Raw genomic sequence first — 11,895 nt, 5'->3', positions numbered from 1 at the left:
TCACCTATCGTCCTCCTTATTCCTTCAATAGAGAATAACTGCCTGCGTGACTGCGCGCGTGTTGTGTATGTAGTAGGAAAAATAATCTGGCTTTCCATGGCGGCCAGTTTTCTATTCCCTTTTTTTTCTCTTCTCCTTCATATAAATATGTTCTCTCTCTCCCTCTCTTTTCTTCTCCCTCTTCTTTTTTTGTCTAATGATTCAGTTGGGTTCTTTCTCCATACGTGTGTACATAAAGTGTCTTCTCTACGTTAAGTGTTACATATGAGTGTAAATGTATCTCAGTTATTTTAGAAGAGAGATAATTTGTTTTCTAGTTAAAAAAGAAATTATGGAGTTGTTTGTCTCCTAGTGTAGTCTTCCTTAAAAAAAAGAGTTCGACTGCGAAGAGTCTATTCCATTACTTCAACGTGGCTCACGCAACCTTTGCCCTCTATTATGATTATTTAGTGCTTTGATATATATTGTGTGTTTCTATAAGTAAATAAATAAGAAATTCAACATGAAAATGAGTGGAAATAGTGTAAAAGCTGGGGAAGGTTCTGCACCTCAGATCACATATTCTCAACAAACAGGTTTTCCTACGATCGCCCCCGCCCCACAACAGACAACTCTTGGACAGGGACATCAAGGGATCATGTCCACTCATCAAGGACAATTCCAAGTGATTTCCTCTCCTCCTTATGGGACCTCAGGAGCCACTCAGAATGCTGCATCTGCAACCACACAATACATTCCTCAATTTGCGACTTATAATCAACAAGGACAACTCGTCATTTCTCCCTCCAACTTCCCTGCCTCAGCCTATGGGCAGCATCAAATCTTTCTCACAGCTGCGCCCGGAATGCAACAGGCTCAGCAAACGCAGCAGCAAGCAGTACAACAACAACAGGTTCAACAGCAGCAGGCGGCACAACATCAGCAACAACAGTCTAATCATCAGGGAGGCTCTGCCAAAGGACTTCTTACGACCACTCAGGGGAATAAACAGTCTGCTACACTTGTTCCAATCAGTCAACATCAGGGCTATACTCTCACTCACAATGGACTTGTTCAGAGTAACAGTCCGGGGCAGCAAACTTACATGTTTGCTAATACCTCTCCCCTCATGACGGCATCTCAACCCGGCCTATTCACCTCTCTATCATCCAATGAGGCGAAGAATGATTCCTCCAAACAGGGCCAATCCGGTCTAGCGCAACAAAACACTGCTGGGGCAACTACAGCACAAGCTCATCAGGGATCCTTCATTATGCATAATGGAATTGCCTACATGAATCCTCAGCATCAACAGGCCATCCTCTCATCCAATGGACAAATCATTCTGCGAGCTCCAACGTCTCATGAAACGACTCAGCAACCAATCATGTTCTCTCCCAGTGCTCTTACACAGCAGAGCCATATCCAGAGTCCTGGTGCCACCAATCAGCAGCAAGGACAGCAACAAGCTGGACAACAACTTAGTCTAGCACCTCCAACATTGCAGCCTATGTCACTGAGTGCAACCAACACTGCAGGAACTATTCGTCATGTAACGACTAATTCTAACAACGTGTCTACGCAGTCTGGAGCACCTCCCGGTAAAACTGCCATCTCTCGTGCTCTCCCAACCATTCTTCCCACCACGAATGTTCGACCCACTTACACTCTTCCTCAGACCCCTGTTGCACAGGCCTCTCTTCAAGTAAATCAACAGCAACAATCGAGCCCCAAGAGCAAGAATAAGTTTAGTCCTCGAGGTGGTATGGGTTCTAGTGCTGGACGTCAGCAGCCAGGAAAGGTCAACTCATCAGTAGGAGGAGCCACAGCCAATTCCATTCTGAAGCCCTCTATGGTTCAACAGAGAGCTACACCTCCTGGAACTGGAACCATTATGAGTTCCTCTCCAAGTCCTCTAGCCATGGGGCCACCAATTTTATCTCAACAACAACCTCCTGTGAATTCTCAGAGCCAACCTCCTGTGAATTCCCATAGCCAACCTCCGACACTTCAACCCATGCTAACGGTGGCTTCTGGAGGAGTTTCTACTACACGAACTCAACTGCACAGTCAGTATCCATCCCTCATTACTTCAGCCCCTTCTCCCTCATCAGGAGCTAGTGCTACTGTCCTTGTATCCACGTCGAGCAGTACTTTAACATCAACCAAGGTTCTTTCCACTTCATCCACCGCTTCCAAAAGCAAAACTTCATCGGGGAACAATAATACCCTCATCAAGGCTAAACCTCCCACCTCTACTCCACCTCCAGTTACTTCTGTTTTAAACACATCAACAACCAATGGAGTGACTGAAAGTGGATCCGTCAACAATGGAACTAGTGGCGGCCGTGATACTCCCAAAGCCTTTGTCAAACCCAATGTTTTAACGCATGTCATTGATGGTCATATTATCCAAGAGTCCTCTCAACCCTTTCCTCTGGAGGCCGGAGATGATAAAGGTAGGTCATGAAGGAAATATTCTTTTAATGCATAACAACGGTGTGTTCAGTTTGTATTGATAATAGCATTAGGCAGCGCCCCTTCTCTCCTAAGTTGGGGTGTTTTGGGAATTCCTGGGCTCTGTTTCCCTAGCAGTATTTATTATACTATATAACCAAATATGGTTACTCGTTCAAAGTACTCAAGGTTGTGTGATATCTCCCTCTTCTTCAAGAAAGGGAAAGTGAACCAACAAATGTTGTATATTTCTATTTGAAAAAGAGAGGGAGAAGAAAAAAGAAGTCTCTTTTACAGACTTCTTTTTCGCCCTATTCAATGATAAATTACATATCTTTTTATTTTTCGTTGGATGAGAAGAAGTCCTTTTATATTTAATTATATGTATATATTTGATGGAAAGAAGGAAACATCCGGTGGTCGTATACATAATAGTATTATTAATATAAGGGAGTCAGAATAATTATGACATTTGTAGGGGAAGGAGAGAGAAAAGGTCGTACAGCAGCAGCTGAGCTTCTTTTCTTTCTATCTTTTTTTGTATTAAATCCTCCTCATCAAATAGTTAGTTGTACAGACACTCATCAAATTAAATATTAGGAGGAAGCATCCTCTCATTGGATTTTACAGAATAATTTGTATGTTTAGTACCCTACGCGCTCACTTACTCCTTAAACGCGCCTGTAATTGAGAGAAGGAGAGAAGAATTCTCTATAATCTGGCAGTCAGCGCAACCATATAAACTCCTCCTGCTTTGTTCTGCTCTCCTAATATTTTATTCTGTATTTTACTTCTTCAAGCCTCACTAAGTGAAGGAAGAATAAATATTCTTCTCTCATTGGAAAGCGCTTCTTCTACAAGAAGAATACAATAATAGTTCCCTCCCACTTTTCAAAATTTATTATTATCATTATGTTGCTCCTTCCATATATGACAAGTCTGTTTATGTATGATGAAAATACGCCTTGAGGGCTTATAGAATAGACTCTACGGGGCTGGAGGCGAATGTGTCTACGGAGACACACTCTATGTGGAAAAATTTATAAATAAAATGTGGCCCTTCATGTAGAAAGAGATAGAGTGCGAGGATCAAAGTTTCGAGCTTGTGTGGGACGTCCTCGACGTGGTACTTTACACATAAATTAGGATGGAGTGTGTTTCTAATAAGAGGGAGGCATAATGTTGATTGATAAATTTAATGATAATGGAAAGGAAAGTTTGTCAAAAACTGTTTTTCTTTTCCCTTTTCATACCATAAGAAGTAACTTAGTGGAGTGATGATGAAAAATGTAATGTACTACACCTCATGTTTGACGGAGATCGAATTAAACCTCTTATTTATTTATTTATAATACTAAGTGCTTTAAGGAAATGAAAAAATCTCTTCCATTTCGTCATTCCTTCCTCTATAAGTTCAGTTTTTTCCTCTCCTTCTTGCCTGCATTAATGAAATTCCTTTTACTAGCTACTACTAAAAGAGGGGAACCGTCCCTTACAAATCTTAATACAAACACAAACCATTTCCAGATGTTTTCCTTCACAGAAGAAAAAAAAGTTTTTCTCCTAAACAAATATATGTACATAGATAATGGAAAGAAAGACTGAATAATTTTAACATATTCCTTTTTTTTTATATCTTCCAGCTCAAAATCCCGGAGGTGTACCCAAAAAGGAGTCTTTGACGGAAGAGTCCTTCTCCCACAAACATAACTCTTCTTCAAACAGTATTAGCTCCCCCGCTACCACTGGCACATGCGTTGTTTCTCTGAGTGTCTCTTCTGGGAGCAGTAGTACTCCTATTATGACCACCGCCACCACCACATCTACAAAATCAAATACTTCCTCGACCAACTCCTCAGTGACTACAGGAACCACCACGCATGCCGAGAAAAAGCGTGGTCCTGGTCGACCGTCCGGTAGTACGCGTCAAAACATTGATAATCAACGCAACCCTGGCTCTGGGAACAATCAGAGTAGTAAAGGTATGTTGAAATATAGTTATTGTATCTTGAATCATTCTTAATCATGCATTGATTTGTTTTGTAGGAAATAATCACCACATCAAAGATGGGAGTGGTCCACCCAGTGAAAAACGCAGAAAACTCACGGAGGATCCAATCATCAAACCCCTACCTCTACCTACCTCAAACTCCGTTTTTGGAAAGAACGGAAATCCCCTCAAATGGTCTGTTCAACAAGTCTGTGATTTCGTCAAGAGCCTCCACGGCTGTGCTGAGTACGTGGAAGACTTTATGCTCCAAGAAATTGATGGCCAGGCTCTCATGCTCCTAAAAACAGAGCATCTCATGGCTGCCATGAGTATTAAACTCGGTCCTGCTCTTAAAATTTGCTCTGCCATTAACGAAATGCGTGAGGAGGTCAAACAGAACTGACGACGGTGTTCCACTACAAAAAGAGTTACCTTTAAGCTGGGATCCACAACCGTGGGTCAAGCGGATCTCGTCGAAGAATCTAAAAAGGATCATTATTACATCAAGGATGATGATGCTCGTCAACGTTGAGGATTCATAAATAGTGATTATCCACTTACTCTAGAACGTTCATTATTGTGTTCACACATTAAACCTTAGTCATTCATTCATCGGTAGACCTGAGAGTGGAGGATTCCTCAGATATATTATTCAAAACATATTCTCCTACTCGTCTCTCCTTTTTGTTTGTGAAATCTTTATGTTGCATAGATTTATAATATATTTATATATATCTCGTATGTTGTACATACGAGTGTATTTATGTAGTTTTTGTTAATTCTTTGATTTATTGTATATTATTTGAGTCCCTCACATTATCAAGTATTTATTAATAATGATTGGACGTCGTTCCCTTCTCCCTATTATTTTGTCCCCATGTAGAGAAGTACATTGTAATATACTATTCAGTGTTGATTCCTCTTTACAACAACTTATAATAATAAATGTTTTTGCTCAATTTCTTTCTTATAGTTAATTAAACATGTTATACTCAAAAGAAATATTTTATATACTATATAGATAATATAACAAAGACTGAAGAAATTGCACGTTGTATTCCATCAAATAGTAAAGCTCTTAAATTGTGTCAAGCTCAAAATAGAGCATATAAATAATCTATCCAACTCCAGGTTACACTGTTTAAAACAAGATATTAAAAGAAACTCAAACAATGATTGATTTGTCCTTAAAGGCAGAATCTGATGTGACATCCAGTGATCCTGTATTTGTATGTAATCAAATTGTATTCTTATTATTCGAAACTCTACAGATGTATTGACTGTGAAAATTCAACTCTGTGCAGAAGAAGTAAAATGCCCAATGCTGATTTTTGCGAGAAATTGATATGTGAATTGGACAACGAGCGTGTGATTGGTTATGAGGACAACAACAACCAAATCGAAACTCATATATCCATTGACGAAATCAAGTCAGCTAAGGTTCCAACTTGAATCAGTTCCAACTGAAGAGCATGTGCTACGCCGATGATTTAATAATGGTCTATTCTGGAACAGCTTTTCAAACTCTAGAAATCGATTAAGAAGACCTTGGAATTCTTAAGTTCCCCCCACAAAAACAGGACTAGCAATAACAAGTGCAGTGCATCATCTACTTCCCGTAAGTCCTTTTGAAATTTTAACATTCTTGAAAACATCAAATATGGAATGCACACACTTTTCGAATTTCACAAGGAAAAAATATCTCCAAAAATAGAAGCTATAACCATTTAGATTATGGGGGCCTAAGCATTCTCAATTTGTTTGATATTGGAAGTGTTTCAATAGCATCTGGATTCGTAAACTATGTTACAGGGAACATTTCTGGTAGAATTATCTTAGTCATATTTTGATGAGGGAAAGTAGTGGTTTTTTTTAGATAACCCATAGTTATAGTCTCTTAAAAATATGGTCAAGATTTTCAGCTCAAAAAAGCAGTTTTTGTGATGGATGTAGAAGCGTTCTGGAAAAATATGAACTTTAATTAAAATGGTCGATGTCAATGAGGGAAAGTTTAAATAAAATGAACATAAGAACCATAGGCTCCGATATCGCAAGGGATCGTCTTAGTCCTTGATCAATCAAATTTCCTCTAAACGCCTATCTTTGGCTCTTATGCGAATATCTCCAAAGACCAATTGTGCCGTTCAGGTTGAGAATTTCAACGACTCTCCTAAGGAACTGTTCCAAAATTGTTTCTCTTCTGCCATTACAAAATTATTTAAAAAGACGAAATATATCCCAACGAAGCCCATCTTATTTCATAAATGCTATAAGAACTAAATTCCTAACTTCTCCTGACAAATGGCTCAAATATTGTTTACTTGAAGTCGCTGACAAGTTTTTCAAAGACGAGAGGAATTAATGCTTTGTCTGCAAAGAAATGCCTGAAACGACATCATGGGGGAATGTGTTCAACTACATTTGACCTACATGTGTATTATACAACTCATTCAACAGCGACATGGTAAAAAACAACTAAGGAGCGTATTAAGTGAGTCAAAGGAATTGACAGCTGACACAAAAATACATAGAGTATTTTTGTGTCAGCGAGATAATTCCTTATTAACGATTGCATATTTAAAATTTATTGGAATGGGTTTCCTATAGCTTATGTTTTTGTCAATCTGAGGTCCTGACTTGTAGATTGTATTTTATGACTTGTTCACACATACAGATTTAAGGATAAATACTAACATTTCCTTATAGAACGTGTACAGACGTTTCTAGTTTCTGGCTATAGAATGCGCAATTTACACTCTTAATGTTTCGAGTTATTGGTATAATTCATGAGATGAGGTAGCGTTTCAGTATCGGAGACATTTCGAATCGATGTCAGACCTCGGGAGACCTAATCTGTCGAACCATTTGGTTACTAGCTCTTCCGGGTGATTTTCTCCCCGTCCCTGTAGTTGCCTCCTTATCTTTATATTTTTAATTGACTCAAGAGCTATAAAAAAAGGAGTTGGTGGTCCAAAACCGATAGTGTATGTGAGCTAGTCTTCAAGAATTTTATCATGCTTGTAACCCCTACTTCTCGTTAATTTATCTATCAATTTATAACTCTTCCATTCTGACAACGAATTCTCGATGTAAGCTCCATCTGTTATATCCAGTTGTTAGCTTGGCATTTACAATTATCAACTCTATAATAACGCTTTTATACTTAAAGGTGATTTGCGTATTTTATAGTGATTTGAAATATTCTTTGCACTAAACAAATGGAATTGACTCGACAACACTTATGTGTAAACTTTTTTGATAGATTTTGACCTAAGTTATCATTGCAAAAGTGCATCGATGAACTTAATTCCATAAATGGCGATCATTCACGATCCTACAGTCTAATAAAAAACTTGTATAACGTACTCAAGCGAGGCCGGACTTTGCACCACCACAAATTTCGTGAAGGTCGTCCAAAATCGGTTGTTGTGTCAAAATGCCTCGTTGTTGTGCAAGAGCCCATAAAACAAGATCTACATATGACTTACCGGTTGATGGAGGCATCTTTGGGGATCAGTATGACCAGCGGTTACGGGATATCGTATTAAAATATGGCTGTAAAGAAGATTTATTCTGACAAATGATCAACAACCTATGACTATATCGAAGTAATATTTCAAATCACTATAAAATACTCAACGCATAGCTTCATTGAGGCCAGAAATATAAATGCCAACCAAACGTATTCAATAAAAAGACAAAACAACTGTACAAGGATATTCAAACGGAAAAACGAGTTGTTAGTGCGTGTAATTAGAAATTATAGCAGAAATTGAGTAATATAAGTAATAACTTGTCAAATCATTATTATATGTATATAATAATAATGAGAGATCGATAAGAAATTGAAATACTTTCCTTTGGAAATGAAGAATAAGTAGAGTCAATGAGTTCTATTAATACCTGGATTCACAGGGATAAACCACTTAATTTCATTTGCAAGAACATTCAGATATTTCTATAGAAATTTATTAAAGTTAAAAAGTCACTTAAATTTTTAAACCACATAGTCACTTAAAAGTTACCAATAACTATTTATATGTAATTGCGTAAATGAAAATATGGAAACAAGCAAATTATCTTTGAGAGTTTAAAATAATCTTCCGATAGTTTTTCAAAGGTAAAATAATCTGAGTATTAATGAAATAGGAAGTGAGGTTTGAAGTGTTGAAGATGTATAATTGTCTATAATTGTTGTACAGCACAAAATAAACTTGTAAATGGAATGGATATTTGTGAGAAACTTGTAAATTTTGCGTTATATGTATTAATAATACAAAAGGACTCTTATCAAGGAAAGAGTGACTCAAAGTATGAGTTGAAGGGAGTTGAATATAGGATGATTGAACACAAGAGTTACAATAAAGGATTTGGGGGTGGAGAATGATAAATTTCTTTATACCTCAATATTTATCTTTGCATTTACGGACTCAAGTATCTCTTCGATGAATTTTTTTCTTCAGCTCAACAATCTTCTCCTCTCCAACTTTTAGTAGAATTTAAAGAGAGTAATTCATGTCTTTCACCTTGTTTAATTCTTGTAAAAGCTCTATAATAGACGTAATAAAATAGTCATTACCAATAGCATAATTGATTAAGTATTCAAGAAATATTTAATCCTACCATGATATTTTATAATATTGATATTATATGCTGGAAAACATTCTTAAGATTTTGTATGCAAAGGAAGTTCCATTATATCCTCCAATGGAGAGCTTTCTAATGGATGAAGCGGCACTATATAATATGTTTCTATACCATTTGGCTCTAAGTACAGAAAAATGATCATATTTACATTTTCAGACAATAAGACATCCTACTTTGATGTTGTTCCAGATCCTAATGTTCCTCCTCAATTGTTGATAATTTTTTCTAGAGAGAAGATACCCTTGGTTATTATCTGATACAAAGTCTTCCAAATGAGGGTCAACCTATACATAAATATAACCATGGAAACCATGTTGCCTAGCTCTAATAACCAAAAAAAGTATTACAAATACAACTTTATCATGTTTATTTAGCTTCTCCTCGTCATCTGATTTTCTAGTATTCCGTGTTTCATTCTTAGTATCCATTTCTTTGAGATACTCTTATCCATTGGAAAGTAAAAAAACGTGATATCTTTGTCTCCAGATTAGCTCGAGGATTTAACAGCGCTACGCCAAGGATTCAAGGAGGATGCTCCCTGCCTTAATATATGTTTTTATTTACAAAAACTGTCATCGTTATTCCTGTATTCTTTTTCATCCGCACTACGCCCTCATTAAGTCAATAGAGTCCTAAAGTACATTGGTGTTGTCAAAGATTAAGGAAGAACTTGTGGGAAGTGATATCTTGCCTTAGATGAGACTACTGGGAGATCCAGATATTACTTATTTTTCCATGGACACAGAGCATGAGGACTTGTACTTCCAACCTGAAAATCCCATAGCATGACCACTCAGGACCAGAAAGACCCCGAGCATGATGACTTGAACTTGGCCTAAACACTGAGCAGATGGACTCAAGTACTAAATCTTTGCTCTTTTCTTTAATTATATTTAGTATTTACTATTTAGCATAACTAATTAATAGTTATTTATGGAGTACAAAGAGGATCTACATATAATGAAGATGCAAAATAAGAAATGGGAAATATGAATTTCTTAATAGTTTGTTTCTTATATTGATTCTACTATGTAGGTTTTTATTGATGATAACCTCGGCCTCACTCATCAGTACACATTTAAGTTTAATATTTTCCCCGCCTTAAACGAGACTACAGGTAGACATTGCTTATTTTCCCATATACCCGGAGCATGAGGACTCGAACTTTGCCTCAACATTGAAAAGGTAGACTGAAATACAGGTCTGATTAATGGATCTATACTCTTTTCTTTATTTATATTTAGTATTTACTACATGACCGATACAGATTTTGATTATATTATTTAAAGTGAATAAGTATATATGAAACATGAAGAGGATCTAAATGATATATGCAAGATATATTATATACGAGAAAATTAAAATATATATTTTGATTGATTGTACTATGTAGGTTTTATTGACGATAATATTGATGATATTTTAAAGGCCTCATTCACCAGTACATATTTAAGTAAAGCGATCAAGTTCCACTATAAAAGAGGTCTAATATGCCGTGAATGGATAAATTTATTGCAATTGATTTATTTATTACATCACTGTTTTTCCTGCATACCATTGAGACTGAATTGAAGTGCTCGTCGTAGTAATCAATCGTTTTTGATCACCAGAACTAAGAAACAAAAAATTTACTTTACTCGGTATTTCGTAGAGAGCGTTGCTATTCTGTTCAGACCATGAGCGATTCAAGTGTCATTCAACATCATTCGGAAATTTGCTTAAGATTTCTGACTTAGTTTTTATTATTATTGACCTTTATTGGCACGTATTTAAAAATTTATAATCTTATTATAATATAACACAATATACTCGAAAAATAATTCGTTAAAACATGTAGAGAAACGAAAATTAAAAAGACCATTATAAAATATGGCACAATCAAGAGTATTTAAAATAAATAATTTAGAAATAACATCAATTGAACGATGAACTAAAAAAAATAAATAAGTTTAAATATTCAATAAAACATTCGCATAAAGATTAGCAACATGTAAAATTCCATCGAGGCTGTCTTCTTTTACTGTCTGTAATTTATAGACTATATATTGCGTTTTAATAATAATTGCATCAACTCTCTCATTATTTGAAGTAGAGAGGAAATCTTCTTTAACCAGTTGTTTATTGAATAATGTACTAACCATTTTAATAACGTCCCCATAAATTTTTGATAAAGATTTACATTCCCACAAAATATGAACGGTTGTCTCTTTTGAACATTGGCAGAAGAAGCAAATTCCCCTTTAGGCAATAAAATACTTACATAGAAGCAACCTCGAGAGTCCCGGATAGTATTCTGTAATCAAACCATCTTTCGCTGGAACTAAAAAACTTATTGGTAATTGCCTTAAAGTTTTCTTGGCTACGTTTTTTAAGGATGCGTCGTTCCAAATATGCGTTGAATGGTGTTAAGGTTGGTGTATACATATGTTTTCTCAAGTAGAAAGTACTTGTATAACATGATTTCTGTCTGAATGGGACAAGAGGAGGTTTTACTGAAATGTTTGGTCAAAAAATAGATGAATAAAAGACAAAATCCATTTTATTTATTAGACAATCTGTCAAGTTAACATCTGCAGCAATATCTGATTTTTATTTTGGTTAATGCCACCTCTAGTTAGCATCACCCATCATAAAGATAGTTCAAAATTTTTTACTACTTCAGTTGCACCATCACAAAAAAATTTAAAACGCTCCAAGTATAATGACAACACTTTAAAAACATCCAAAAGTCCCAAATGTGGGCTTAGCTGAAATTGCACGTGGTTTAGCTTTAAGAATTTATTTAAATTAATTTTCCAATAGTCGTCATATTCCCATAATTT

General features: G+C 36.2%; 1 protein-coding gene across 1 annotated transcript; it reads left to right on the top strand.

The window, feature by feature from the left end:
- Positions 1-202: 202 nt before the first annotated feature.
- LOC121122621 (uncharacterized) lies at positions 203-5,385 on the top strand. Its single transcript, XM_040717653.2, has 3 exons — positions 203-2,438; positions 4,080-4,418; positions 4,483-5,385. The coding sequence occupies exons 1-3, from the start codon at positions 503-505 to the stop codon at positions 4,827-4,829; spliced, it is 2,622 nt and encodes an 873-aa protein (XP_040573587.1). The 5' UTR covers positions 203-502; the 3' UTR covers positions 4,830-5,385.
- The last annotated feature ends 6,510 nt before the right edge of the window (positions 5,386-11,895 follow it).

The sequence above is a fragment of the Lepeophtheirus salmonis genome, chromosome 8, assembly GCF_016086655.4.
Source record: "Lepeophtheirus salmonis chromosome 8, UVic_Lsal_1.4, whole genome shotgun sequence".
Taxonomy (NCBI): domain Eukaryota; kingdom Metazoa; phylum Arthropoda; class Copepoda; order Siphonostomatoida; family Caligidae; genus Lepeophtheirus; species Lepeophtheirus salmonis.
Note: the sequence above shows the minus strand (reverse complement) of the source record. Positions and strands in the feature narration are given on the sequence as shown.

Excerpts from the sequence above, each read along its gene's own strand:
- LOC121122621 (XM_040717653.2), top strand. The coding sequence starts at position 503 with ATGAAAATGAGTGGAAATAGTGTAAAAGCTGGGGAAGGTTCTGCACCT. Across the intron at positions 2,439-4,079 it reads GGAGGCCGGAGATGATAAAG|CTCAAAATCCCGGAGGTGTA; the intron begins GTAGGTCATGAA and ends TATATCTTCCAG. Across the intron at positions 4,419-4,482 it reads GAACAATCAGAGTAGTAAAG|GAAATAATCACCACATCAAA; the intron begins GTATGTTGAAAT and ends TTTGTTTTGTAG.